Source organism: Nyctereutes procyonoides, unplaced genomic scaffold, assembly GCF_905146905.1.
Source record: "Nyctereutes procyonoides isolate TBG_1078 unplaced genomic scaffold, NYPRO_anot_genome, whole genome shotgun sequence".
NCBI classification, from domain to species: Eukaryota; Metazoa; Chordata; class Mammalia; order Carnivora; family Canidae; genus Nyctereutes; species Nyctereutes procyonoides.
In genome coordinates this window covers 39,278,381-39,306,114 of record NW_026575126.1, presented here as the reverse complement: position 1 = coordinate 39,306,114, position 27,734 = coordinate 39,278,381, and the positions used below count along the sequence as shown (strand labels likewise).

Sequence of the window (27,734 nt, the reverse complement as noted above, 5' to 3'; positions counted from 1 at the left end):
GAATCAAAGAATGACTAAAATCATTGTGTATTCTCTAGAGAATTAAAACATCTAGGCCAGGGATCCCTGGGTGGCGCAGCGGTTTGGCGCCTGCCTTTGGCCCAGGGCGCGATCCTGGAGATCCGGGATCGAATCCCACGTCGGGCTCCCGGTGCATGGAGCCTGCTTCTCCCTCTGCCTGTGTCTCTGCCCCTCTCTCTCTCTCTCTCTGTGACTATCATAAAAAAAAAAAAAAACAACATCTAGGCCATTATGGCTATAAAGCGCTGTTGACATCACAGAGAGATGACGGGGTGTTATAAGTGTCTGAATGGAGAACACAACCCAGCTTTTGGTTTGAGAGGACTGAATCTGAATTTGGTCAAGGGGCCAGATCCAACTCCCTATTTCTAGCACATTACAGGGGACAGGAGCATGTTACATGACTCCACAGAGATGCAATCAGGAAACTCCAGGAAACTCTGTAAGACAAATGACCTGGTTTCTTCAACAGACTCCACGGGAAAAAAATAGAGTAAAAAAATTTTAAGAAACAAATTAGCTAAACCCAATGTGGAGCTTTATTTGAATCCCAATTCAAGTAGACAGCCACCAAAAAATTATGATGTAAAATCCAGACATCTGGAAATTTAACACAGTATTTTAGGATATAAAGCAATTATTGTTAGCTTTTTTTTTTTTTGAGTTAGCTTTTTTATGCATGAAAATAGTTTGCTATTGTAGCTTTATTTTTATTTTTTTTAAAGATTTTATTTATTTATTCATGAGAGACAGAGACAGAGAGAGAGGGGCAGAGACATAGGCAGAGGGAGAAGCAGGCTCCATGAAGGGAGCCCGACGTGGGACTCAGGACTCCAGGATCACACCCTGGTCCAAAGGCAGGCGCTAAACCGCTGAGCCACCCAGGGATCCCCCTGTAGCTTTATTTTCTTAAGAAAACTTTAGGGCAGCCTGGGTGGCTCAGCAGTTTAGTGCTGCCTTCGGCCCAGGGTGTGATCCTATAGACTCGGGATAGAGTCTCCCTCTCTCCCTCTGCTTCTCCCTCTCTCCCTCTGCCTGGGTCTCTGCCCCTCCCCCCGTCTCTCATGAATAAATAAATAAATAAATATTTAAAAAATAATAATAAAAGAAACTTTATACTGGGAGAACTGAATGGGAAGTCCTCAGAGAGGGAGAAAAACCATGAGAGACTCTTAATTACAGGAAAACAAACTAAGGGTTGAAAGAGGAGCAGTGGGGATGGGGTAACTAGGTGATGGGCATTAAGGAGGGCACATGATGTGATGAGCACTGGGTGTTATATGCAACTGATAAATCATTGAACACTATATCTGAAACCAAGTATGTACTTTATGTTGGCTAACTGAATTTATATAAATAAAAAGTAAAAGAAACTTTGTATTTTAGTAATAAATACTAAAACATTTACTAGGAAAACAAATCGCTGATGGTGGAAATTAGGTCGCATGCATGGTTTTACAAAAAGCAAGTACTCTATGTAAAAAAGAAAAACAAAAAACCAATTCCATGTATCATAGCTACGACTAAACAAATACCCATATTGAGAAGACCAGAGTAAACCATTTCTCAATGTAAAGAGTTATATCTGGTGGCATAAGCATAGGAACTTGACTTTCTTCTCTAACATGCAAACTCTGCTTTGGGGTGGGTGGAGCTGTCCTGCTCATGCTATAGTGGGGGCAAGGCAGAGGCGCTAGGGCAGGGTCCAGAGTTCACAGCACCTCAAGACTGGTCTGAGGGTCTGGATGATGGCCATCCATAGAAGGTACAGCTAGAGTGAGTGACAGAAGTGACTTCAGCTCTGCAGCCTCCCCTCCATCCCCTCTCCTGTCACCATCCTCAACACCTGCCAGCCCTCCCCTCTCGTTGGAAGAGTGGAACCTCCACATCTGGCTACATACCAGAAAGACCTGCATGGCTCAAGACATAGGTTTTTAGGCACAAACCCTAAATCTGAACCTCTGTGCCATCCTGAGCTCCCCAAGCCTCTTATAAAGAAGGCAAAGGACAGTGATATAGCCATAAACAAGGGGCTTACTCTGCATGATTAAGCTGCCCATATTTGGACAGGTCTGTGGGACCCTTGTTAGGTTAGGTTAATCACAAGTCAGGAACGTCCTCATCAATCCCACATACCCTCCTCAATAGCTGCCCTGCGGTTTCCTATCCCTGCCCCTCACAGACACGGGGCCACTATGACCCCCCCAGGAAGCAGTGGAGACAAAGTCTCTAAAGACGGATAGCCTGCCTCTTGCTAGGATGGTAAAACATGCTCATGCTCACAGTACAGCTAAGGAGCCTTAGCCATGTTCCCAACAATGCCTGTGCTGTGCAGGCTTACGATGTCTTAGGGAAACCATCTCTGTACAAAAGTTAAAAGCCAATATAAGAATAAATTCTAAGATTCTGAACCATTTCAAAAAGAAAGTGAGAGCAAGTCACTACAATGAATCACTCATATAATTATACACTTTTTTCCCTCTTTCCCTAAGAATGAAAAAAAAAAAGCCAACTCGTCTCTATATACAAGTAACTCTCCCTGGTTTACGGTGTAAGGATTTTAGTCTTCAACTTCTAGAAAGAAACAAACACAGGCTTATTTCGCTATTTGACCACTCCATTTAAATTCTTCTATTTTCTAAATGGCCACAGGACAACAGGACTGGCTGGTGTCAAGTATCATTCTGAAGGGAATGCGCGTGGAGGAAAAAAACGGGCAGTGCAGACCTTGAAGTGGCAGCCTCCCAAGGCTGACTGGGGGGCCCCATGGGGAGTCACACATGAGATGACAAGGATGTTTGGGGCCACAGCAGTTCCTGTTCGGTTCAATTCAGTCATAGACAATGCTTATGGCTATGGGTTATGCCGCATCCACAAAAACGCAGCTGCCAGCCAATACGATGTTACTCTGCAATAGAAATGAGTCTGAGGCATCTCAGAGCCTAGAGGACTTCTCCATGGGGGGAAAGAGGGAAGAGGAGCTGCAAAACACAGGCGAGTGGCACCGGGACTGAAATTTGTTGAGAACTAAGAGTATCTTCCTTGATTGCAAGTTTTGTTTTGGCCCCAAAAGGGCGGTGCTTTAGGATTCTCAGAGAAGTTCCCAAATCCAAGAGGCAGTCTTGGTGATTCAATGAGGGTCTGCACAAATACAAAGGCACTGACAGAAGCTTCACAACAGTATTGAAAGCACGGGGCTGCAAGAATGCCCAAAAAGCAAAGATAAAGCACCCTGTGGAAAAGAACTCACAAAAAGAAAAAGAAAAGAAGGAAGAAAGGAAAGAAAGGAAGAAAAGAAAAGAAAAAAAGAAAAGAAAAGAAAGAAAAGAAGAAAAGAAAAGAAAAAAGAAAAGAAAAGAAAAGAAAAGAAAAGAAAAGAAAAGAAAAGAAAAGAAAAGAAAAGAAAAGAAAAGAAAAGAACTCACAGAGGCCCAGCCGGGAGGAAAGGACCCCCAGCATCAGCCCAGCAACCACCGGCACTCACATGGTCACTAAATGGGCCTCAGTTCAACCGAGGCAGAGGCGGCCTGTGTGGCTGAGCTAGCTAGGGCTCTCCCACTGCTGCATGGGGCTCACGGTTCCCCTCTTCCACAGGAGGCCAGTGGTAGCAGAGTGGCAGCTTCCATCTGAACCCAGGCCTTCTCTCTCATGTGTCCCCACGAGCCCTGGCAGAGGCAAGCACATTGCCCCAGCCTCTTGGGCCAGGCTCAGGGTGGCTCTGTTGGTGACACTCATCCTGACTCCGGGTTCATTTTCAAGGTCCTTATTAATTTCAAGTACCCCGCTGGCTAGGGCCTTGGATTCCCAAGGCACTCTTCCGGCCCACTCAGCAACTCCTCCTCAGGTGATGGAGTGGTCACGATACATAAACCAACACCAGCCACTACCCTAGTACAACACTGATTAGGAGGGCTTATAATTATAAATGTGCACTTGAGCAGCAGGTTAAAAATCAGCCCCTGCTTGTTCTGTGATTTCGTAGAACCTCACTATGATCAGTGTGCCTGGGCCACCAGTGGCAACTACACAGAAGAGACGGCAGGTCCTAAAATATAGAGACAGTGTTCTCAGTTACAATCCATAGTGCCAACAGAGAGAGCTGAGAGCTGGCTCCATGGACCCCACACTCCTGCACAGAAGACCTGGAACAAATAAATGTGGCACCTGGTCTCTTCTAGGACTAGGGAGGGTGAGCCATAGTGCACACACCCAGGTGCTCACAAGGACCTGGGATAACAACATGCAGAGTGGCTGGCAACTCAGCACCCCATACTTGAGGCCAGGCAGACCAAACATAGACAGCCTAGGAGAGCCCTCTGTCCACCCACTAGACCAGGTGCAAACTGCCCAAGCCTTCAGTGAGAGCCACCACGTGAGGCAGGGCCTTCCCCTGTGAAAGCTTAAGTATTTGTTTGACAATAGCAAAGGTATTATAAACCGTCATTAACAACGGATACAATGCCATTCAACACATTTCTAAGTTGTTTTTGATCTTAAGCACTGAACTGGGGCCAGCTGGAAATAGGGCCACTCACACACCTTGTTTACTCTCCGGGGATAGTACTTTTGCAGTTCCAAAATCTGTGATCTGGATGTGCATGTCTTCATTTAATAAAATGTTTTCTGGTTTCAGGTCTCTGTGAAAGCAGATTTTTTACAACTGAGATGAAATATTTAAATAGTAATGTTATTACACACTCTAAGTTTTGCTGAAAACAAATGAACTGATTAATACTTAGAATCTTTATGGACGAACAACCAAGAACACAAGTCTATAAAGTTCATACTGAACAAATATTAACTGCATTTAATGAGTACATTCAAATTACATTACTTCATAAATGCATCTGTCATTTTCAATATACTTTTTATTAAAGTGTAATCCATCATTTTTAACCCGTAAGAGAAAGATCTTTGAAACCGATTGTGGTCATTTCACAATATATATAAAATCAACCATGAGAGACGTCTGGGTGGCTCAGTGGTTGAGCATCTGCCTTTGGCTCAGGTCATGATCTCAGGGTCCCGGTATCAAGCCTGGGGATAGGCTCCCTGCTCAGTGGGGGAATCTGCTTTTCCCTCTTCCTCTGTCCTTTACCCCCTTGCTTGTGTTCTGTCTCTTGCTTACTCTCTCTTAAATATTTAAAAATCTTTAAAAAAATTTCTTTTAAATCAGCCATCATGTTGTACTTCTTTATACAGTGATAAATGTTGTTTCTCAATAAAACCAGAAAAAAGGATTAAAATGATAAATTTTGTTATAATAAAAAACAATCGATAACAACAGCGCATTTGAACACTTTCAATTTGACAATATCAAAAGTCGACAAGAGCGCATTTGAACACTTTCGATTCAACAATATTAGAAAGTCATGGAAAATGAGATGAGAAATAAGTACCCATGAAAGCTACAAGGTGGGGAGTAGAAGCACCAGGGAGGATGGCCAAGAGAACCACCAGCCTGGCAACTTCACCTGGCTCAGACACGCCTGTGAGTCTCAACATCAGGTGACGTCAACTTCTCCTTAGTTCTCACAAGGAGGCCTCCCACTCCTCCAGAAAATCAAGCAGAGCTGACCCCGAAGCCTGGGGAGTGGAGCCCACAGGCCGCTGGTGTGGTACCTGTGAATGATGCCCTTGCCATGCAAGTACTCCAGAGCTGACACCATCTCGGCCGTGTAAAACCGGGTGCATGTCTCATCGAATGAGCCAATTTTGCGAATATATTTAAGTAGTTCTCCATTTTTGGCATAACTAAGACCAAAGTCTAAATGTTGCATTGTTAAGGAAGAGTATAAAAGTCATTTTTTAAAACTAACCTTATAGCCCAATAGAAATATTTTTAATTAATGAGAACTGAAGATACCTTGGGCCTGAGACAGCGGCCCCTCTTCAGATCAGACTCTGCAGTGACCACACCCACAGCCACGGGAGCTGATAGGAATCCCTGGTCCCAGCTCAGGTTTCTCATTGAGAACACAGTGACACATACTCCTCAGCCCGCCTGCTCCCTCTGGAGAAGACATAAGACACCTACAGGCTCAGTGAAGAGAAGCCCTAAGCGAGAAAGTGGCCAGAGCCTGTGGCATACATGCCTCTTTGCAGGTTTCAGCAAGGGAAGGGGGCCCTCCATCCTAATTCAGCCTCCCAACCTGCACCACAGAGGACCACAGCATTTACTGAGCACCAACTGCGTTCCACAATGTGTCGAGTCAATTCACGTAAAGATTTCTCAAGTGCATGCTCCTGTCCAAGTATAAAATAACAAGTTTTTAAGAGAAATGCCATTTTATTATCTTTTTGATCCCATCTATTTATTGGCCACTCACTGGGGAGAGACATGAGGAACACAGGCATCTTTCCCTCAGACACCAGTGTGGTGTGATTTGCTTCCATTCTTCAAGAGGATTATAGACTGGAACAATAAATGGATCCCATATAACAGCTTCCTCTTTAAAGCACCAAATATCTGCACCTACCGGTACTTCACTGCCCCCTAGCAGCTAGGGACACGGGGACAGAGGAGGCCTCACTGCCCTAGGTAGTGGCTCTGAAGGCAGGGGTGGCCCACGCTCAAGGTCTTCCATCTGGCTTCTGTTGGCCAGGGCACTACTGTCTCCCATCAAGGAGAGAGTTTGACGCTGCAGGGCAATGAGGACAAGCCCAGGATGGAAGGGACCAGTGACCAAAGCTGCCCAAACCAGTCTCTGATACAGCCCCACTTGTGGCCACTCAAGCCCTTCCAACTAGGATAATATGAACCTGAAGCAAAAAAAAAAAAAAAAAAAAAAAAAAAAGAAGAAGAACGAAATTCCCCCCAAGAGCATGCCTTCTTCATGGGGAAATCAAAGGGTTCTAGCCAGACCCCTTTGCAGCTTGTGGTGTCCATGGCCTCCTCACCAGTGACCTGCAGACTCTGGCCTATCTGACCCCACACAGAAGCTCGGCACTGGCTGGGCAAGCAGCCCCACCTGGACTAGCAGGGAACCTCACTGAGGAGTGCCCAGAAGCCTGCAGTCTATGTGACAGGCTCAACCTTGTCCACAGGCACAGGGCTTTTTTGAGCTTCGAGGGATTTGCCCCTCATTTGACCACTCCGAGTTCCTATTTCCTGTGTCAAAGAGACTTCTACTTCTAGTTCTCTGCTCAGTTGTGAACCTAAGGGGACCAAAAGGTTTTGAACATGACAAATGTTGAGGATCCTGGCTCCAAGCCCATCTTGCCTCCAATCACACACCTTCTTCATCCCCAGAAGTACACTCTCAGACCTCCTCAGTCCATTTCATTTCACATCCTAGAACATTTCTCCCTCCTTCGGCACAGCCAATGGCCCAGGGCAGGGAGGAGGGGGGCTATTTTCTCCAATGAAGTGGGTGAATTCCTGGAAGGATGAGCAAAGATTAGGTCTTTAATAGAGCCTGGTAAGCTCAATGCCTGTACTTGACAAAGGAACCTGGCCCAGAGAGGTTAAGCAACTGACTCAAGGTCATGAAGCCAAGGAAGGACAAAAGTGGAGCCCAGCCTCCTAAGGCTTAGAGTACTACTCCTGTCCCCAACCTGTAAGAGGGGACACACAATGATGAGCAGCCATGAAGAGGACCCTTCAATGTCCTCATGGGGCCACTGAGGGCTGCCGTGAAAGCAGTGACAGCAGCTTAGTGGGGACAGGATTGCTGGAACCAGGCAGAGGCAAACATTCTATAATCCCTAAACAAACCAACAAGGAGACCCCATTCTGCCCCATATGCCTGTGGCTACTAGACCACTTCACTGCTCCCCTTAAAGGTGGAACCATTAGGCAAAACTCACTGTGTGTGCTACCTGGACCTCCTCAACTCTCTTGAAAGCCCCTCCCCACACCCAGAACAACTTGCACCTGGGCCATTCCAGAGGGCAGACACAGGCCCCAGGTACTTGACCACGCAGCAGCATGACCTCGCTGCCCAGCAACCCCCCTACTGGAAACCAACTGGCCCTGTGGCCCCCTGGGGTCTGCCCTCTCCACTCACTGGCAACACCCCGCCTCCTGCATGCCAATCTGTGTGGGGGTGAGTTGGGCTCAGGTCTCAGAACTCTTCCCTCAGAAGTGTCCTCCAGTGGCCAGCCAGCCCACGGATGCCCCCCAGCCCTGAGTTTGCATGCTGCCCTGACTCCTCAACAAGCTTCACCAGCACCTACTCAGCAGCAGCCAGTACCAACAGGTATATCAAATGCCAACGCCACACATACCTCCAAGCCTGGTCTCTCCTGCCTCAATTACAGCACCCCTTGCCCCTCCCCGACTCCGAGGGCCCACACCCAGGAGCCCCATTGCCTGGCTCACCTACAGGAGCCTTTGGCACCTGCCACAGTCACAGCAAATGCTGCTTCTTTCTAGCCCCTCGGGACTCCCTGCACACTTGGAAGAAAATCTGTAATTCTCACCAGGCCTCCAGGGGAGGAGAAGCTGGCCCCTGCCCAGCCTTTTCGCCCCACCAGCATAGGAAGCACTCCAAGCTCTACCCAGGTCTCTGGCCAGAGTCTACGTCCCCCACAGACCACCAAGCTACAGGAGCAACACTTTCCTTCACCCTCTTACCTGCCCCCTCACTGCCCTTGCTCCCTCAAGTCTACTACATGGGCACTGATGGTCTGGGTATGTCTAACTCCTCCAGGGAATGTAGACTCCACAAGGGCCGAGCCTTCTCCACCTTTTCACCAGCATATTCCCATCACCTGGCACTCAACAAAAACTTCTCAATAAGCAAAAAAAACAAATTCAGCTGACAGTTGAAGGAGTCAGAAAATGATGTTGAAGGGGGAGCGGGATGGAGCAAAGTTCTAAACCAGAAGACTCTGTGTAGAAAGAGGCACGTGGAAAGTCTTTGGGGGGGAGCCAAGCCCTTACGGGGACCAGCTTTAATGAGGGGGTGAGGGAGACACTGAGGACACCTGAGGGCAGGAGAAAATAATGCAAAGACTGAGATTGAAGCCTGAACAAGCCCCAAGGCAACTCCATTTGACAGCTAACCTCTGACCTCTTTTGGTGGAACAGAAACCAAAAGAGCATCCACTGGGACTGAGGACAGAGTCATTGGGGCACCTAAGGGCTGGGAAAAACTGCAGGAAAGGGCTGTGGGGTGAGGAGAAATTGGCCAGCCAGGCCACATGGGCAGGTCTTGGGACAACACAATGTGGCCATAGTGCCTTGGTGCTTTGTCTCCTCTACTCCCTAAGCAAAGGTAAAAGAGGGGGGGAAAAAAACATCGCTCTAGGGATTAGAGGAGAAATCAGGGAGCCAGAGAGGCCCTCAGAGGAAGCAATCAGTGGGGTGTGACAGCACTGCTGGAGAGCTGGAAGCACTGGGTGATCAGAGCTCTCCACTGACAGAGAGCAGAGGGGGGCAGGGCTAGGGGAAGGTGGGGGGGGGGGCTGGAGGGCCTGGGGAGGACAATGTTCTTGGTACTAGAAGAAAGAGTTTGGGCTCCTGTGGGCGGCTGCCTGGACTTCTCACCTGGGGGCTAAGCCTAGTGAAGATGTCCCTTCCAACCAAACCCCCAAAAATCCTTCCTCCCTCACTTCCCTGCTTTGAGCAGAGGACTTGACATCTGATGGATATTCCAAGGACACCAGTTAGAAGAATAAGCGAATGCCTCTGAATAAATGTCTACCTACCACGGGGTTAAAACAATAACAATCCTTTATATACAACGCTTATAAAACAAAAAACCTCAAAAAGGTTTATGATGATTTCCCTCAAAGTAATGTCCTACTTTAGTCAATGTTAGCAATCCCAAAGCAAAATGATGTGAATTCATTTGTATTTAGAATATGTCGACCTTGTCCTTTCCAGGGAAAGGACTTGTGAAAATACACAAGAGGGTCATGATTCCAAAACAGTACAGGGTCAGTGGTGTGATTTCAGAAGGCTCTGACTGTTCAAAGGATACACAGCTTTTCATCATCCTGAAATGTGAAGTAAAGTTTAACAAAGAACGGGTGATCCAGGCGTGACATCACGTCTCTCTCTCTGGTTACATACGGGACCTTGTTCTCTTTGATAATGTGACGTTTCTCTAGAATTTTAACTTAAAGTAAGAGAGAAGCAAGTTACTTCAATTGATAATGGTAAAACAAAAACAAAACTAAAAACAAAACTCAAAGGTAACTGGTACAAATTAAAGTTTTTCACAAAACATACCCACCGGCTTTGTGGTCTCTAAGACCAACAGCATCCCACCCCCTGCGTCCCAGATACACAGCCCCCTAGACTTAGTACTTACTAGCATATTCCCTTGAGGTTGCCAGTTCTCGGGCTAGAACAACCTGGTTTAGGAAGAAAAGGGAAAAAGAGAAGAGAAAGAAATACTCAGTGTAACCTGCGTATCAACTCTCACAAGTCACCTTGCAGCCAACCATACAGGCTAACCTGCCCCCACCATAAAGTTACATTTAAGTATCTGAAATTACATTAAAATATATTTGTCCTGTGCTAACAATTTGACAGAATGTCAATGACTAAGTTAATGTGTTCTAATAGACAGCAAACGCAGAGATCAATCAACTGCCTTCAGAAGGTTCTTGATCAGCTGCTAAGTTCCCCTGGTGCAGTGAAGTACACATTCAGGAACATTTTAGACTAACGTAACCCTCACAGATAGTAGAAAGAAACAGCAAACAATACCTCAAATGAGTCCTGGGAATTCCTTTAAAAAATAACTCTTAAGAATATGTTCATTGTAAAAGCCCGCCCCGAATTTGGGTTTTTTCAAATAATTGTGACCATACCTTTCAGCTGACACTGTGCTTAGGTACAGTAAACACTCTCCCTGCCAGCGAGAGCACAGGAACTGAAGCTAAACAGGGCACACTGGGAGTGCCTCCTGCAAGCCTCACCTCCCACTCAGGGTGCAGTCCCACTTCTGACAGGGCCTTCTCAGTAGCAGAGCTAAGGATGGTCCTCAAATTCCATTCTGGGGACAGAGAGCCAACAGGGCATAGTAGCACAACATGGGAAAGATATTTCTACACGAGCAGCTCCTGGCCACAACTGAGCACCAACTTCTACATGCCTGATGAGGCCAGCTGTCTGGGAAGCGGGGTGGCCTCCACCCACCACACAGTTGAGGCAGAGAATGGCCCTCCTAGATACCTGCACAAAGGCATGGCCCAAGGACCATAGTGCAGATGGAAACCTGTCCAAATCCTGAGGGATCCCTGGGCCTTCTGGGAAGACCTTTGGGAGCCACAGGCCAGATTCATCCCACTACAGAATTCCCCAGCAGTGATCCTGGGAAAGCACTGTGTGAAATACCTTGCAGTTATTAAGAAGAATGGAGTTGGATTATATGTGCTCAAGTGGAAAGATCTCAGAGATCTTTCTAGAGGAATATACCTATGCAGGCTGTTCTCAAGCACCAGGAGGTGATAGGCAGGGGCTGGGGAAAGATACTCCCTCCTTAGGTTGTGTTTATGAAATATTAAATTTCTTCAGGGGAGCACGTACTAGCTACTTAGTAGGAAAGAGGAAGAAAAAACTATTAGAGAGTACTAATAATTAATGGGATCATTTCTGAAGGAGGCACTTAAGAATCTTTCTGTTGTGTGAATTCAACATTTCACATGCGGGTTTCCTTATGGGCAAAGGGCAGAAGTATCCCTCTTCCAGAGAAGACATGACACATCCCTCCACAACACCAGAGCCAACAGCAGGGCTAATGTGGATGTCAAGATCACCCCCAGAGGGCCAGGCAGCAGAAGGCTGAGCCTTCCCACTCTCCAGGGCCAGGCTCGGTCAAGCACAGATCCTGCCCAGATCCTGCCCAACCTGGAAACTGCCGCTGGTCCTCCACCCCCCCCCCCCCCGCCCCGGAAATCTAATTTTAAGTGGTCTCTATTTCAGGAGTTATAAGACCTAAGGGTAGCACATATAATTTGAGACCCAGGGCTGCAGGATTCTGAACAGTGCCAGGAAGAAGCCTCCAGCTCCTGGTGCTTTTCCCCAGCACCTCCCTCAGTTCAAAAGGACCAGGGATGACAAGAACTAGAACTGGAGCTTTTCAACACCAGGAGTGCATCACCCAGAATGGATGGTGCCTACTTTCACCTGCTGTGCAGACCCATGGACAAGGGGCAGTTTCACATATAAGTGATCATTTACCGGTTGAGATAAATGTCCATGAAGCACAACTGAGAAGAGGGAACACTGCTTCTTTTACTGGACTATTTTAAGTAATCATGCAGAACACCCAAGGTTCTTTTCAAAAGTGCTGCTTCTTTCTGAGAGGATCTGTGAATACCAGAAGTATTGGGGACCATGCTCATAGCCGAAAAGTTTTATCTTGAGGGCACGATTCTTTCATAATTTAAACAAACTGCCAATAAAAAATCTAAATTAAGGGACGCCTGGGTGGCTCAGTGGCTGAGCGCCTGCCTTTGGCCCAGGGCATGATCCTGGAGACCTGGGATCGAGTCCCGCATCGGGCTCCCTGCATGGAGCCTACTTCTCTCTCTGTCTCTCTCTCTGTGTGTCTCTCATGAATAAATAAATAAAATCTTAAAAAAAAAAATCTAAATTAAAAATGTAAGGGGAGGGCTGTCCTGGTGGCTCAGCGGTTTGGCACCGCCTTTAGCCCGGGGCCTGATCCTGGAGACCTGGGATCAAGTCCCATGTCGGGCTCCCTGCATGGAGCCTGCTTCTCCCTCTGCCTGTGTCTCTGCCTCTCTGTGTGTCTCTCATGAATAAATAAATAAAATCTTAAAAAAAAAATGTAAGGGGAGCAAAAGGCTAACACTGATGAAAACCAAGTCGGGAACATGGCAAGCTGTAAAACTGCATGTTCTTCTGTATAGTTTGCAACATTTCATGAATTTGTGAAAGGAAGCAGGGGAAACACACTTCACATAAGGTTTCTTTCTGGAGGGTGAACAAAAAGGCCCTGACCATTGCACGGGCCTCCTCACAATCTGCACAAGCCCCCAGTCCCATCAGTGCTTCATGGGGCTCAAACCTCAGCAAATGGGCTGCACTAACCTTCATTTCTTCGCTTAAAAAGGAAAAATGCCACAAGACAGGCACAATTCACTCAGGTAACAAACAGAGGCGCCTTGCATGTGATGTGCTGATGAAGACTGAAGCCAAGGCTACGAGAACCCAGAGGCTAGCAGGGCTAGCCCCTATGGGGAGCCTGATGTGGGACTCAATCCCAGGACCCTGGGATCATGACCTGAGCCAAAGGCAGATGCTCAACCACTGGGCCACCCAGGCGCCCCTATATATCATTTTAAATAAGAGAGAAATACCACAAAAAAAAAAAAAAAAAAAAGAGAGATAGAGAAATAGTAAAGGTCATTAAATGATTCCCAAAAGCTCTGAAGAGACACTGATACTGACACTCTCAAATGAAGGGGCAGAAAAGCTTCTGAAGACCTTGCTAATGGGACATAAGGACACAGGATGGAATCTGTTGATGACTGGTTAGAATAAAAACTAACTGCATTACAAACCAAACCAGGGGCACCTGGGTGGGTGGTCAGTGGCTGAGCATCTGCCTTTGACTCAGGTCATGATCTCAGAGTCCTAGGATCGAGTCCCGCGTCAGGCTTCCCACAGGGAGCCTGCTTTTCCCTCTCCCTGTGAGTCTCTCATGAATAAATAAATAAAATCTTTTAAAAAAACAAACCAAACCACAAAACAATCAAGATGCCTTTTAAAGCTTTCATCTATAAAACCAAGGCTTAAATATTTTAACCATGTGATCTACTTGGTAGTAGCTGGCACCAAAATGACCCTCTGCAACCGGAGTAGAACTCCTGAGGGGTCTGAGACCCCCACCCCCTGGGGAAGAATATAGCCCAGGTAACTGGGTCCCCTAGCTCCAAGTCCTGAGGAAAGTCAGCCTTCCCAAAGAAACACATTCATTCAAGAAACAGCAGTTGTATATACTCACTGTGGAAAAAGAGCCTTCACCAAGAATTTTCCCAAATTTGAAGTCTTCAGGCCGTTTCTTCCGAGGCTGTGGTGGCGGCTGTGTGGTGTGTTGCAGCGAGTTGGTGCTCGGTCGGGACTCAGCCGCGGTGCTGTCCATGGTGGGGCCCTGTCTGCTACCACCACTGGGAATGCCAGGGGCCGTGCCAGACTCAGTCTGGGTCCTCACCATTGATGGGGACGGGCAAGAACATAACACCACACTGGACTGGATAGGAACGGTGTCATACTGGAGGACAAAGGAAAAAGAGGTAAGACTCAAAGCAGCTCAACTTTTCCTACATGTCTGAACTAAAGTGTTAACATTGTTATAACACGAATGCTACCAAGTATTGGGCAGGCCATCTGACATTCTGCCACAGGATTCAGGCCACTGCTCTCCTCTCCCAAGTCCCTTCCCTGCTCAAATCCCAACCCTTACCCCCGATCCTGCTGCCCAGCACCCTCTTTGTCCATCACCTATCTGCCTCCCCCTCCTCCCTCAGCACTGAGTGAATCTCCAATTACCCCCCAACCATGGCCAGTTGGCCTTCCCATCACTGCCCAACCTCAATGCTATATGCAGTCAACCCCAACCCACGAAGGAAGCCAGTCCAAACTCTTTGACCATGGTGTCCTCATCCCAAACTTCTTGTCTACTCACCCATTTATACCTCATACAAGACTGGACACACAGAAGGTACTCAATTAGGGCTTGAACAGACAGATTGGTTTAAGACTATATCCCAAACTAGGGCAGCCCCGGTGGCGCAGCGGTTTAGCGTCGCCTGCAGCCTGGGGTGTGATCCCGGAGACCCGGGATCGAGTCCCACATCGGGCTCCCTGCATGGTGCCTGCTTCTCCCTCTGCCTGTGTCTCTGCCTCTCTCTCTCTAGCTGTGTCTCTATGAATAAATAAATAAAATCTTAAAAAAAAAAGACTATATCCCAAACTAAACAGAATTTTAAACTAGAAGTAATAGAACATGGAAGTAGAACTTCATGGAAAGAAGAGTCCAAGAACTGTCAACTACACATAAAAGTTATAGCTGAGGGGCGCCTGGGTGGCTCAGTCAATTGAGCATCTAATTCTTGAGCTCAGCTCAGATTCTAATCTCAGGGTCTTGAGTTCAAGTCCTACAATGGCCTCCACACTGGGTGGGAAGCCTACATAAAAAAAAAAAAATTACAGTTGATAAAAATAAATAAGTTTCTCAAAAAAGATAGCAGTGGCATCACTGGTTACCAATCGGGAAACTACCTGATCAAGAACCCAGAAGCTCAATTTCATCAAAGTTATCTCCAAACCAGGTAGTGTTAGGTTTTTAAATTATTTAAACAAATGAAACATTTAACAAATTTTATTTTTTAATAAAGTAAAATAAAAAGCCATAAAAAGGAAGTACTGATACATGCTACAAATTAAATGAACATGGCAAACATTATTATGCTCAATGAAAAGGGCCAGACATAGGGACGCCTGGGTGGCTCAGCAGTTGAGTGTCTGCCTTCAGCCTGGGGCGTGATCCTGGAGTCTCGGGATCAAGTCCCACATTAGGCTCCCTGCATGGAGCCTGCTTCTCTCTCTACCTGTGTCTCTGCCTCTCTCTTTCTGTGTCTCTTACGAACGAATAAAATCTTAAAAACAAAACAAAACAAACAAAAAACCGGCCAAACACAAAAGGCCACATACTGTGGGATTCCATCTCCACGAAATATCCAGAAGAGGTGGATCCAGAGACAGAAAGCAGGTGAATGATCATTAGGGGCTGAGCTGGAGAAGGGGGTTGGTCTGCTAATGGGTATGGGGTTTCTTTCTAGGGTGACAAAAAAACTCTAGAACTAGATCATGATGATGGCTATATAACCTTGTGAATACACTAAAACCCACTGAATTGTTTAAATAGATGAATTGTACAGTATACAAATTATATCTCAATAAGCTGCTACAAATACTTATATCACATATAACTGCACTGATTTATAAACAAGAACTCATTCAAATTTATAAGACATCAAGACTTTAAGTGAAGAAATGGACAGGCACCAAAAAAACTCAAGGAACCAAAAGATGAAAACATGCAAGGTATCCAAAGCCACGTTAAACTGACCAGAGACAGCCCTGAATGTTTGTAATCAGGGGAAAGGTTGGAGGATGGATAGACAGAAATGGCAATTAAATATGTTCACAACACACAGGAACAGCAAATGCTGGCAAGGCTAGGATAAAACAAGGTACTCCTCTAACAGCAGCTGGCACCAATACACCCATGGTGCTGTTATCTTGTCTTCTGGAAAGCAATTTGGTAATCTGTGAAGAAAGCAATGACAGGACAGTTGCCAATGAGACACAAAGAAATACTACAGAGACAGGAGAAGAAATAATAAAACTTTAGGTGGGTATTAAGAGAGGAATAGACAGGGAGCTTGGGTTGGTCAGTCAGTTGGTCATCTTGCCTTCGGCTCAGGTCATGATCCCAGGGTCCTGCGATGGAGCCCCACATCAGGCTCCCTGCTCAGCAGGGAGCCTGCTTCTCCCTCTCTTGCTCCCCCTGCTTGTGTACATGTTCTCTCCCAAATAAATAAAAAATAAAAATATTTTATTTTTTTTATTTTTTTAAATAAAAATATTTAAAAAAATACTAGTCTCAAAATTAAATCAGAAATACATACAAGTTCACCCACAACCACAAAGAAAATTGCCCTTCCCAGCTCTGACTCTGCAGTGCTCTAGCAGTGACATCATGAGCCTACCCACCACCAGATTGTTGGAGAACACCACAAAATGAACCCGGAGCATCCAGATTGTTTCTAATAGTATTCCCCAGTAAAAGAACTCAGGGGAAAAAAAAAAAAAAACCAGAAACAACTCAGGACAGCAGTCAACTCCATGTCTTAGAACAGAAAAATGGGAATATGGTATTTGTATCCTTTGCTATGTCTGAAAAGGAGGAGGCCTTCACAAGTGTCTGTGGTAGGAGGAAAGGGTAGGGAAACTGGGCTGGAGGGACTGTCACTCACTAGCCAAGCTGTGACTCTGTAAACCCTAAAAAGAGATCAGTAAGTACAGCTCATCAGAATAAGCCAAAATGGGGATGCCTGGGTGGCTCAGACGATGATGCCTCTGCCTTCAGCTTAGGTCATGATCCTGGGGTCCTGGGATCAAGCACCACATCCGGCTCCCTGTTCAGTGGGGAGCCTGCTTCTCCCTCTGCCTCTGCCCCTCACCCTGCTTATGCTAGTTCTCTCTCTCTCTCTCTCTGTGTCAAATAAAGAAAACCTTAAAAAAAAAAAAAAAAAGCACCAACCAAAACGGAAAAATCCTTGAGTCTATGACGATTTTTGTCATACATAGGTGATAAGTGTATTGATACAATAAAAGCCTACTGATTACATTTCATTCTATAAATGTGAATGACTAAGGGAGCATGATCACGCAGAGCTCTATTTTTTGTATTGTTTGTTTGTTCATAAAGGATAGACAAACATTTCCTCTCCGTTTACACAGGATCAGGAGACAACAGGGAAGTATGAAGAAACCAGAGTTCACGAACAGGAAGGGTAGGTGGCCACAGTAAGCAGCAGTGTGCACTGGGTGACAGCTGAGCCACCTCAAGAGGAAAGCTGAAGGAGAAGCTCGTCTGGAGATGCACTAATCACATAAAGTCAAAGATCTAGAGAGAATATCCTGCTCCCCAGACATGACAAGTGCAGAGGCAGAGAGGGCAACAGGCACCCGGGCAGCCCCCACAGTGCTGCACAAGCCTCTCTTCTGGCAGACACACCGTGCTCCAACTCCCAGCCGAGGAATCACCATCGACAACTGGGAGGAGGCAGGCTTCTTGCATGTACAGGTCTCTGGAGAGCATGAGATGCATAGGCAGGGGGCAGGCCTACCTTGGAGATACTGTAGGTTCCCTTTCAGACCACTGCCAACAGAGTGAATGTCACAAGAGAGTCAAATAAACTTCTTGGTTTCCCAGTACATATAAAAGTTATATTTACACTCTAATGTAGTCTATTACATGTGCAGTAGCATTATGTCCAAAAAAAACAATGTCCATGCCTTAAATAAAAAATACTTTATTGCTAAAAAATGCTAACCATCAGAGAGCTTAGCTGGCTCAGTAGGTAGGGCATGAGTTCAAGCCCTATATTGGGTGCGTAGAGCTTACTTAAAAAAAAAAAAAGACCTATCATCGGAGCTTTCAGGAAGTTATAATCACTGATCACATATCACCATAACAAATATGATAATAATGGAAAAGTTTGAAATGTTGCGAGAATTACCAATATGTGACACAGACACAAAGTGAGCAAGTGCTGTTGGAAAACTGGCACTGACTGGCTGGTTCAGGGTTGTCACAAACTTTCAAACTGTAGAAAACGCTGTATCTCTGGAGAGTAATCAAGTGAAGCTCAATAAAAGGAGCGACACCTGTGACCAGTGTGAGAAATTATCCCACACCCAGTACCAGTGGAACATTTGGAGAATGACTAATCTATAGTACACAGTACATATGTGACCAGTGAGACAAGTCCTCCAGCTGGACTGTGAGTCGAGGTGCACCATTTATTTATGGAAAACTGCTGTTTTCTTGAACGCTCGATGGCTGAGCAGTAAGCCAAGTATGCCTTACACATTTCATAAACACTCCACCTCATAAGAGGCACCAAAGGTTGGACCAAGCCCTGGGGTTCAGACAGTACCTTAACGGTTTGTCCCTTTATAACCAAAGCATACAACATTAACAGAAGCCTAATCCAATTCAGTAACTTTCCCAGAGATTAGCAGGAATCTCTCTGTCCTCAGAGGCAGTTAAGTGGGGAAGTCACAGTAGCCAGGCTAAGGCCCATCAAGAACTGTAACAGGCCTGGACTGTCCTCACAAGCCAGGCAGGCTACACTGCGAGTGAGAGCTATGCATACAGAGCTCTGGGCACTCATAGGACTCCTGGACACAGCCAAGGATACATGCTCCCTGGGCCTTTAGGTCATCCTGGGTGCAGACCCTCAGGCCCAGGACTGAGACGCAGCTGGACTATGTGACCTAAAGGACACACAAGGGAGGAGAAGCGGGAAAGAGCCTGCAGTTCAACAGCACAGGCCTGGATACTACAGCAGTGTTGTGAACTAATCTGGCCACGGGTCCACTGGGCAGTCACCAAAGACCCACAGATGAGGGGAGGGAAGAGTATTGCCTCTCTGTCATGCCCCCCCCGCCCCCCTCCACCTGTCCCAGCAAGTTCATAAATCTGATCAACATGGGCTCACCTAAATTCACCTATGTGCCCAGCCTCCTGTCAAGCAAGGCTCAAGGAGAGAGCAGAAGAGACACGTGAGACAGTGACAAACACGGCTTTTAATTCAAAACCAGCAAGTGAAATACTGATCAAAATCTCAAACATTAGCAAAGGCACCAACATATCTGTCCTGTGATTTGGCACAGGTGGGGGACAGCCCATGGCTTCTTCACAGTGGGCAGAACCTCAGCCCTACAGGTGAGGTAGGTAACATCCAAGAGCAATAAAGAGTTTCCCAAAGGGTGAGCCACTATGCCCAAGGGAGGCAGGGCATCGCAGGCAGCAGGTGTCCACAGCCACAGAAAGTGAGGGGGCATTGAAGACTTGGGTGTGACAATCCCCAGCAAACTGGTTATTCTGGGGACAAAGGATCCTGGCATCAAACATCCTGGGAGGGCCTTAACAGGGTTAGGAATGCTTACACTGGCTTCAGAGGCACTTACCAAGAAAAGTCTTCAGCACAGACTTCCTGACTGCAAACTGACCAACATCCAATGCATGAATCTCACTCCCCCCAAAACAACGACCAGGTAAGTCTGATGAGTCTCTGGTTTACAAGCATGTATTCTTGAGAGCTTTCTTTCATCAAAGTGGTTTCTACAGTTATTAAAAGGTCTCCAAAAGAGATGGTCAAAGGAGATCACTGCCCCCTGAGCAGGCCCTACCCAGGCAGAGCAGCCCATGGGACACACCTCTGCCTATTCCCAGGCTCTGCGGCAGGTTGCTGGCTACACTATGTTGCACACTGGAAACTATAGCACTATCTTGATAGATGTGGACCTGACTCTACAGACCCCATGACATTGAGCAGCACCAGACCTGGTACAAGTGCAGCATCATGCTGGATAAAGCCTGCTCCCTTCCTGTCATCCATCCACAGGTGAGGATAGTAAGTGCCACAGAAAATGCCCAGGCCACCTGAGCAAGTGTGAGAGGAGACAGCAGGTGCCATGAGAACTGCAGTTTGAAAGTCAGGAGGTGTGTATGTTTTGTTGGGAGAGGCAGGGTGAATGAGACAGGATTCAGACAGCAAACAGCTCCAAGGACAGCACTGCAGAGCAGCCACTTTCCCTGCACAGCTGCAGTACCGGGTCTGCCACTGTATCCACACCTCTGCTGTAGAGGCTGCAGCAGCCCAGTGCCAAACACACGAAGTCAGCCCAGATGTGCTATCGGAGCTCCTTCCCCAAATGAGTGCATGTTCCTGGCCACAAGCAGTAAGCATGACAACAGCTTCCATCTCGTGGAAATGGGGCTCATGCTGGGAGTTGCCAGGGCCATATTAAAGCACAGCCCGGGGACGCCTGGGTGACTCAGCGGTTGAGCTGAGCGTCTGCCTTCAGCTCAGGGTGTGATCCTGGAGTCTTGGGATCGAGTCCGCATCATGCTCCCTGTGGGGAGCCTGCTTCTCCTCCCTCTGCCTGTGTATCTGCCTCTGTGTCTCCCATGAATATATAAAATCTTTAAAAAAATAAATAAAGCACAGCCCGCTAGGAGGGAGCCAACCACCATGAGCTCCTAGTTTTAGGAAGTTTGTGGCCACTGACATCTCTTCCATCCCAGTAGTTCTCAACTAAGGTGATTCTGCCCCCCAAGGGACTCTCAGCAATGTCTGGAGGCATTTTTGAGTGCTGTTGCTGGGGGAGGGAGGAAGTCATACTGCATCTAGCAGGTAGGTTACAGAAATGCTGTAAATGTCTCAAAATGAACAGGATGGCCCCACAACCAAGAATGATCAGGTCTGAGTGGCAACAGTTCCTGGGGGAGAGGTCCTGCTTTATTCTGGTGGACTCTTATGCTCCCTTCCCCAGGAAGAACTCCAGCAAGTATTCAGTGACCACCCTGAAAGCACTCAGCACTCAGGTAGGTCCTGGGTGCTATGAGTTCCTTCAGCCACTCCTTGGGGCAGGAGGGAGAAAGAATTACAGGAACCAGAAGCTGGGATCTGTGGAGAGCAGCAGGCGTGCCCAGTCTGAAAAAGGCATGTGAACAAACCCTAATGTTGTGTTTGGGAGAGAACAAGAAACTCCCATGACCTAAACAGTATGCATGGCAGTGCTGACGAGGCTTTGCAGCAAAATACCCAACCAGGGGTGTGGCTTCACAGGACAAACCCCACCACCAATGTGCTCCCGGCCCTCTGGAGCTCAGGGGCAGTACAGGGACGTGGAACCAGTGGCTGGTGCAGGAATTGGAGGAGATGGACAGAAGGGAGTGTGCACACCACTAACATGGGAGCAGGTAGTTAACACCCCACTCCCTCAGCAGCCAGACACATTCAACTCCCAAGAGGTTAAGAACTGCAATCCAGGGGATCCCTGGGTGGCGCAGCGGTTTGGCGCCTGCCTTTGGCCCAGGGCGCGATCCTGGAGACCCGGGATCGAATCCCACGTCAGGCTCCCGGTGCATGGAGCCTGCTTCTCCCTCTGCCTGTGTCTCTGCCTCTCTCTCTCTCTCTCTGTGACTATCATAAATAAATAAAAAAAAATTAAAAAAAAAAAGATTTAAAAAAAAGAACTGCAATCCAGCAAAGATGCACGAATCTGAAATGTCTCCACACAGCCCCTTGCTCTCTGGAAAGCAGTCACTCCAATAGCAGCTGCAAGGCCTGGGCTGGGGAACCGCAGGAGCATGGGCTATCTTATTCAGTTTCTCCGGGGTTCTGGGCTCAGCTGGCCAACACACAGGTTTTGGCTAGAACACTGACAATGCTGTTTCCAAATGCCAGCCTTTGACATTTCACTTGCTGTAAGATTATACTCAATAATTTCTCTGATTTAAGGTTTTAGGTTTTTTTTTTTAACTAACAAAATAAACTCTCAACTTGGACCTGGGAAAGAAAACCAGCTAGGAGCCCACTTTGCCGTAAAGAACACCGTTTATTCCATGGTAAAGCAGGCCAATGCGAAATAAGAACACATCCAGCCAGAAGTGGCACATGAAGGGGGAAGCAGCTGAACCCAGCAGACCTGCAGCCTCTCAGCCTGTCCCAGTATGACCATTCCTGTGGGGAGTCACCTCTCCTGGAAGGAGCCCCCCCGGAAGGCAGGGATAGGCGCATTAAGACTTAAGACAATTCCACACACATTATTCTTAGCATTGTACCTTGAAGGTGGTCTAGGACTGAGATCTTGGGTAGACAAACACAGTGTTCTGTATACTTCACAGAGACTAATCATGAGATAAAAGTTGAGCCCCAGTTATTCCCACCTGTAAACACGAATGCACCTGGTACTCTTACCTTTACTGGCAAGTTCACCCTGCCTCAAAACATAATTCCAATGAGAGGTTTGAAGGCATTAATCAGCCTCTCCTTTGAGAAACATACAGCACCTTGTCATAAATGAATATAAACTAGTCGTCTTACTCTGTTGTTGGCAGCTGGCTGAAACCGTCAGCATGCTCTGGAGCCTGAGCCAACCTGTGCCTGCTTTGTTTTGGTGGATACTGAAGTAGAAGGCTTGGCCATAGTAAGAAGAGAGAAACAGGGCATTTGCTCCAGAGATGCAGAAGGGTAGTGAGTGGCCCTGAAGCCAGGTAGAGCAGGGGCAGGGAGAGAACACCAAACAGGTAGCACAGTCAGTCATAACCACCACTCCTTCCACCTCTAATTCACAGGACCCCACTGCTTTTCCCACCCCCAGCTCAACAGGATGATCGTTGTCTGCCACAGCTTACAGCACATCCAGCAATTCTTGTCCACAGTCCTGGGAGAGGAAGGGGAACTCTAAGACCTTGCATCCACCCAGTGTAGATAACTCAGGCTGCTGGGGAGGTCACTCTCCAAAGCCATGGGTTCTCTGTTACTTCATAGGAATATAAGTGCTCGTTTTGCTCATCAGAGTTTCCTTTTTTTTTTTTAAGATTTCATTTATTTATTTGAGAGAGAGTGCATGCGCACGCAGTGGTGGTGTGTGTGTGGAAAGGGGGGGGGGACAGAGGGACAAGTAGAATCTCTGCTGAGTGTGGAGCCCAACACGGGGCTCAATCTCATGACCCCAAGATCATGACCTGAGCTGAAGCCAAGAATCACATGCTGAAGTGAATACACCACCCAGGCACCCCACTCATCAGAATTTCTTAAAGGAAATAAATTAACTACATTATTTTTTTAAGATTTTATTTATTCATAGAGACACACAGAACGAGACGGGGGTGGGCAGAGACACAGGCAGAGGGAGAAGCGGGCTCCATGCAGGGAGCTCCACGTGGGACTCGATCCCAGGTCTCCAGGATCACGCCCCGGGGCTGCAGGCAGTGCTAAACCGCTGCGCCACTGGGGCTGCCCCAATTAACTACATTATTAATCCAAATAATAAACATTACCACTAAGCTTGGAAGGGTCCAGGGGCATGGCCTAAGGCAGACATGGTCTCTGCCCCTAGAGAGCTACATCCTAATAGCGTTAATGGGCCTGATGTCATTTACAAAACTGGTTGGTTAAAGCTGTAAGGGTGGCACGAAAGAGACTGGCATGGGCGAGTGCTGGGGGTAAGAGGCAGACCTCTGACTGCCTTCGTGCTAGGGCCTCAGTTGGCAAGAGGCTTGGTGGAGGATGTTTCTCAGGTGCTAGGAGTGGCCTCAGGTGGAGGGCCAGGGGAGTGCTGGCAGCTTAGATGGTGCTGCATGGCAGGGAAGAAAATATTCATGTATGGAAAGTAAAATGTAATGACAGCTAATCATGCATCATATTTTTTTAAAGATTTATCTTAGAGAAAGAGAGCATGCACGTGTACATGTGGAAGGGGGGGTGGGGGGAGAGAGAGAGAGAAGAAAGAGAGAAAGAGAGAGAGAGAGAGAGAGAGAATATCTCTAGCAGACTCCTTGCTGAGCATAGAGTCTGATGCAGGCCAATCCCACGACCCTGAGATCATGACCTGAGCCTGAAACCAAGATTTGGCTATCTCACCGACCACCCCCCACCCACCTGCCCCGTGCCCTGCAATGCATCATACATTTTAAAGTTTCACTTTCCACTAATGTTTCAGATTCAAAATACAGCAGTCGTCACGAGTCAGAAAGAAAAGCCAGTCATTCTGAAATCAACATCCAAGTGCAGTATAGAAAGAACTCTGGATTTTTGAGATGGCAATAACAGATGCTATGAGACAGACAGACACCGACACACCTGCTTTGCCATTATGTGCTTTAAGTGAAACTCCAGGGCCTCAACACAGCTTCAGTAATTTGAGGCAAATTCAGTCCTCTTAAGACCATACTGCTTTATCCACTTCATCAACAAATGAAGTAGTTCACTGAGTAACTACTATGTGCCATGCACTGCTCTACATACTGGAGATGTAACAAAGAACAAAACCAAGCATCTGCCTTCAGGTCAGGTCATGATCTCAGGGTCCTGGGATCAAGCCTTGAATTGGGCTCCCTGCTCAGCGGGAGCCTACTTCCCCCTCTCCTCTGCCCTCTGCCACTCTTCCTGCTTGTGCTCTTGCTCTGTCAAATAAAATCTTAAAAAAAAAAAAAAAAAAAAAAGGCTACATTCCAATATGGCACACAGATACCCCAAAAAACAAACATCAGGTAGTGTTACAGTGTCAAATGATGATAAGAACTATGAGAAAGGGCAGCTCCAGTGGCACAGCAGTTTAGCACAGCCTGCAGGGGTGTGATCCTGGAGACCCGGGATGGAGTCCCACATGGGGCTCCCTGCATGGAGCCTATTTCTCCCTCTGCCTGTGTCTCTGCCCCGCCCCCCGAATAAATAAATAAAATCTTTAAATAAATAAAAAAAAAGAACTATGAGAAAAATAGGGCCAGGAAGGTAAGACAGGAGTACTTGATGTGAGTAGCTGTGAGATGTGCAAATTTAAACACAGAAGTCCTTACTGGGAAAGTGACATTGGAGCCAAGACCCAAGGAGATGGGGAAAGCTCTAAAGAAATCTGAGAAGAGCCTTCTCAGCAGCCCAGTTTGACCCACAGTACAGGCCACCACCAGACAGAACCCCTGGGTGCCAGGCAGGGATCTCAGAGCCCCTTAAACACCCCTTCTGGGTACCTCAAACTGTAGGGATGGGAGCCTGAGAAATGGGGCTGCCCAGAAGGGTACAAGCATCTCCTGAAACAGAGTGTGATGCTAGCCTAGCCACAGTTATACTGTCCCACATCAGCCCTGGGCTCTGAGATGCTGGCCACCAGACTACTACTGCTCTGGTGTCCCCTCTGCTCCAGCAATTACAGGCACAATGACACAGGAACCTGTCATGGGCAGCCTTTCTCCTTCATGGAATTCTGCAGTTTCCTTCCTGCCTTGGCCATCGCATGGCAGCCAAGCACCTCCGTGCAAGACCAACTCTCAGGGCCCCTCCCTGACAGAGATGTTTATAGGGTCAACTGTATGCTCCTGCTTTCTCTTCCCACAACCTGGCATGTGTATGTTTTAGCGATTAATTTTACCTCTGTAGTTAAGAAAGATAGCCACAGTGTTACTCTTTAAAACATTTAGGCATCAATTGTGAAACAAAAAGCCTAAGAGAAAAGCCCTTTTAGTGTGAAAAGTCCAAATATTTTTTTTGTATTATAATTGTTATTCTAAACAGCCAATAAACACATATATATATTCTTTTACATCTTGTGCTCTCTTCGGCAGCACATATACTAAAAATATTATTTTATATCTCAAGGTGGTACTTAGGCAGCATAATGGCACTGAGATGGTCTGCCACAAGGGGGGGGGGCAATGGCTAACCGGCAGCCCCATGGGGTGGGGGTCGGTCCCAAAGTGCCCCTTCTAGCCAGCCAGCACTCTACCCTATTGAGGCAGCATGCCTGGGAGATCCCAGGTGACCCAGGACCTGTGGGTGAGTCATTCCCTCCCAGCACAACCCAGTCAGCTTGCCACCCACCTGATGACCCAAAATTGTAGTAAGTAAATAGTGTGGGTTACTCAATAGCTTCTGAAATTTAAATTTCTAGAGAAATTTAAAGAAACAAAACCCTAGTTATGCCTATCCACTATCCCCATCCTCCCTAATAAAATGGAGCTGACCACAAGTTCTCAAGAACTTTGCCACCGTGTCACCATGAGAGTCACATCACTCGCCTTTCCTACATACACATGTGCACATCCCAAATCCAAGCCCCTCACACCCAAGGGAAGGCTGGGCACCACGACCTGCTTCACCAGTTTCACACCAGTGGCTTCTCTGGCTCCCCATGGCCTACATCAATGTTGCTCCCTTCCTGCTAGGAGTTCCCCCACTAGCCATGCTCATCCCCTACTGTTCCTTCCCCATTCCCCAGTACCAGCAGCCCTCAATCTCTCCCTCCCTCAGAACGAGATCCCCTTCTGTGTTTCCTTCTCCTGTCTCCTATGTGGCTGGTCAGGACAAGCCTCAGTAACTCCCTCACTGCTGAAAGATGTGGAAGATGTGTCTGGGGCACAGCGCTCTCGACAACAAGGAAGGACAGCTGCTCTCAATTGACCTGGGCTATGGGATTCATAGCCACTGACCTCTGGCAGCCTTGGAGCCTCTGGAAAAGGCGGACACACATGTCCCCCATGTGTCTTCTCCACATGAATCTCGTTCTGTGCATATTTGTGTGTCATAGAGAATCAGTAAGCACAAGTGACACCTGTTGTGCTCACCTCACCTTTTCTGAGCAGGAACCACAAGCAGCCCTTCACAAGAGAGACTCTGACAGGAAGACAAGCATGAGTCTTAACTGACGTCCAGGGGTGCCTCGGTAGCCCAGTCTGTAGGGCGGCCAGCTCTTAATTTGAACCCCATGGGAACTCCACTTGAGGATCTTGGCCCCTCCCCATGTGTACGCACAAGCATGCACTAGTGCTCTCTCAAATAAATAAATCTTAAAAAAAAACAAACCAAAACCAAAACAAACAAACAAAAAAACAACAAAAAAAAACCCAACCTGACTTCCAAGTGAACTTGTAAAGTGGGTATTCTCTGTAGACTTGTTTCATACAAATTATATGTAAAAACTTAAAGAATTTCAACTTCTTTAACAGTTTGAGTATTGAGTTCAACAGTCCCCTTTCAGAAGTAAAAACTTTCAAGGGAAAAATAATTTGAGACCAAGTTACATTTTCATATCCACCAAAAACATAGTAAGACTCAACTGAACTACACACTACACCTTGCTTACCCACTAAGAGTTAAGGAAAACATCAGCATCAATATATCCAGTGACCACCATTCACAACTGCTAAATATAACAAATATTTTTGACATACAGATTAATACAGATTAAAACACAAACTTGGGGCAAAGGAGAACAAATGACCCACAGATTTCCTTCCCACATCTCGCCAAATCTCACACCCCAGACAAGATAGCTTCACTATCCCTTCTAACTACCAGGTTAGTTTCCTAGGTAGATGGAAGCTTATCTTTATTTTTTAAAGAGATTTTATTTTGGGGGGCATGTGGGTGGCTCAGTGGTTGAGCATCTGCCTTTGGCTCAGGTCGTGATCCCAGGATCCTGAGAT

General features: G+C 47.0%; 1 protein-coding gene across 4 annotated transcripts in view; it reads right to left on the bottom strand.

The window, feature by feature from the left end:
* The window catches only part of PDPK1 (3-phosphoinositide dependent protein kinase 1), a 75,851-nt gene that overhangs the window by 24,414 nt on the left and 23,703 nt on the right, over window positions 1–27,734 (bottom strand). For all 4 annotated transcript variants that reach the window (XM_055339520.1, XM_055339522.1, XM_055339521.1 and 1 more), the window contains exons 2-6: window positions 13,950–14,216; window positions 10,284–10,326; window positions 9,951–10,088; window positions 5,644–5,788; window positions 4,561–4,658 (exon numbers count right to left, since the gene is read on the bottom strand). In XM_055339520.1, the coding sequence (XP_055195495.1) occupies window positions 4,561–4,658; window positions 5,644–5,788; window positions 9,951–10,088; window positions 10,284–10,326; window positions 13,950–14,159 (634 nt within the window). In that variant the 5' untranslated portion in view covers window positions 14,160–14,216. The remainder of the gene's footprint in view (window positions 1–4,560; window positions 4,659–5,643; window positions 5,789–9,950; window positions 10,089–10,283; window positions 10,327–13,949; window positions 14,217–27,734) is intronic.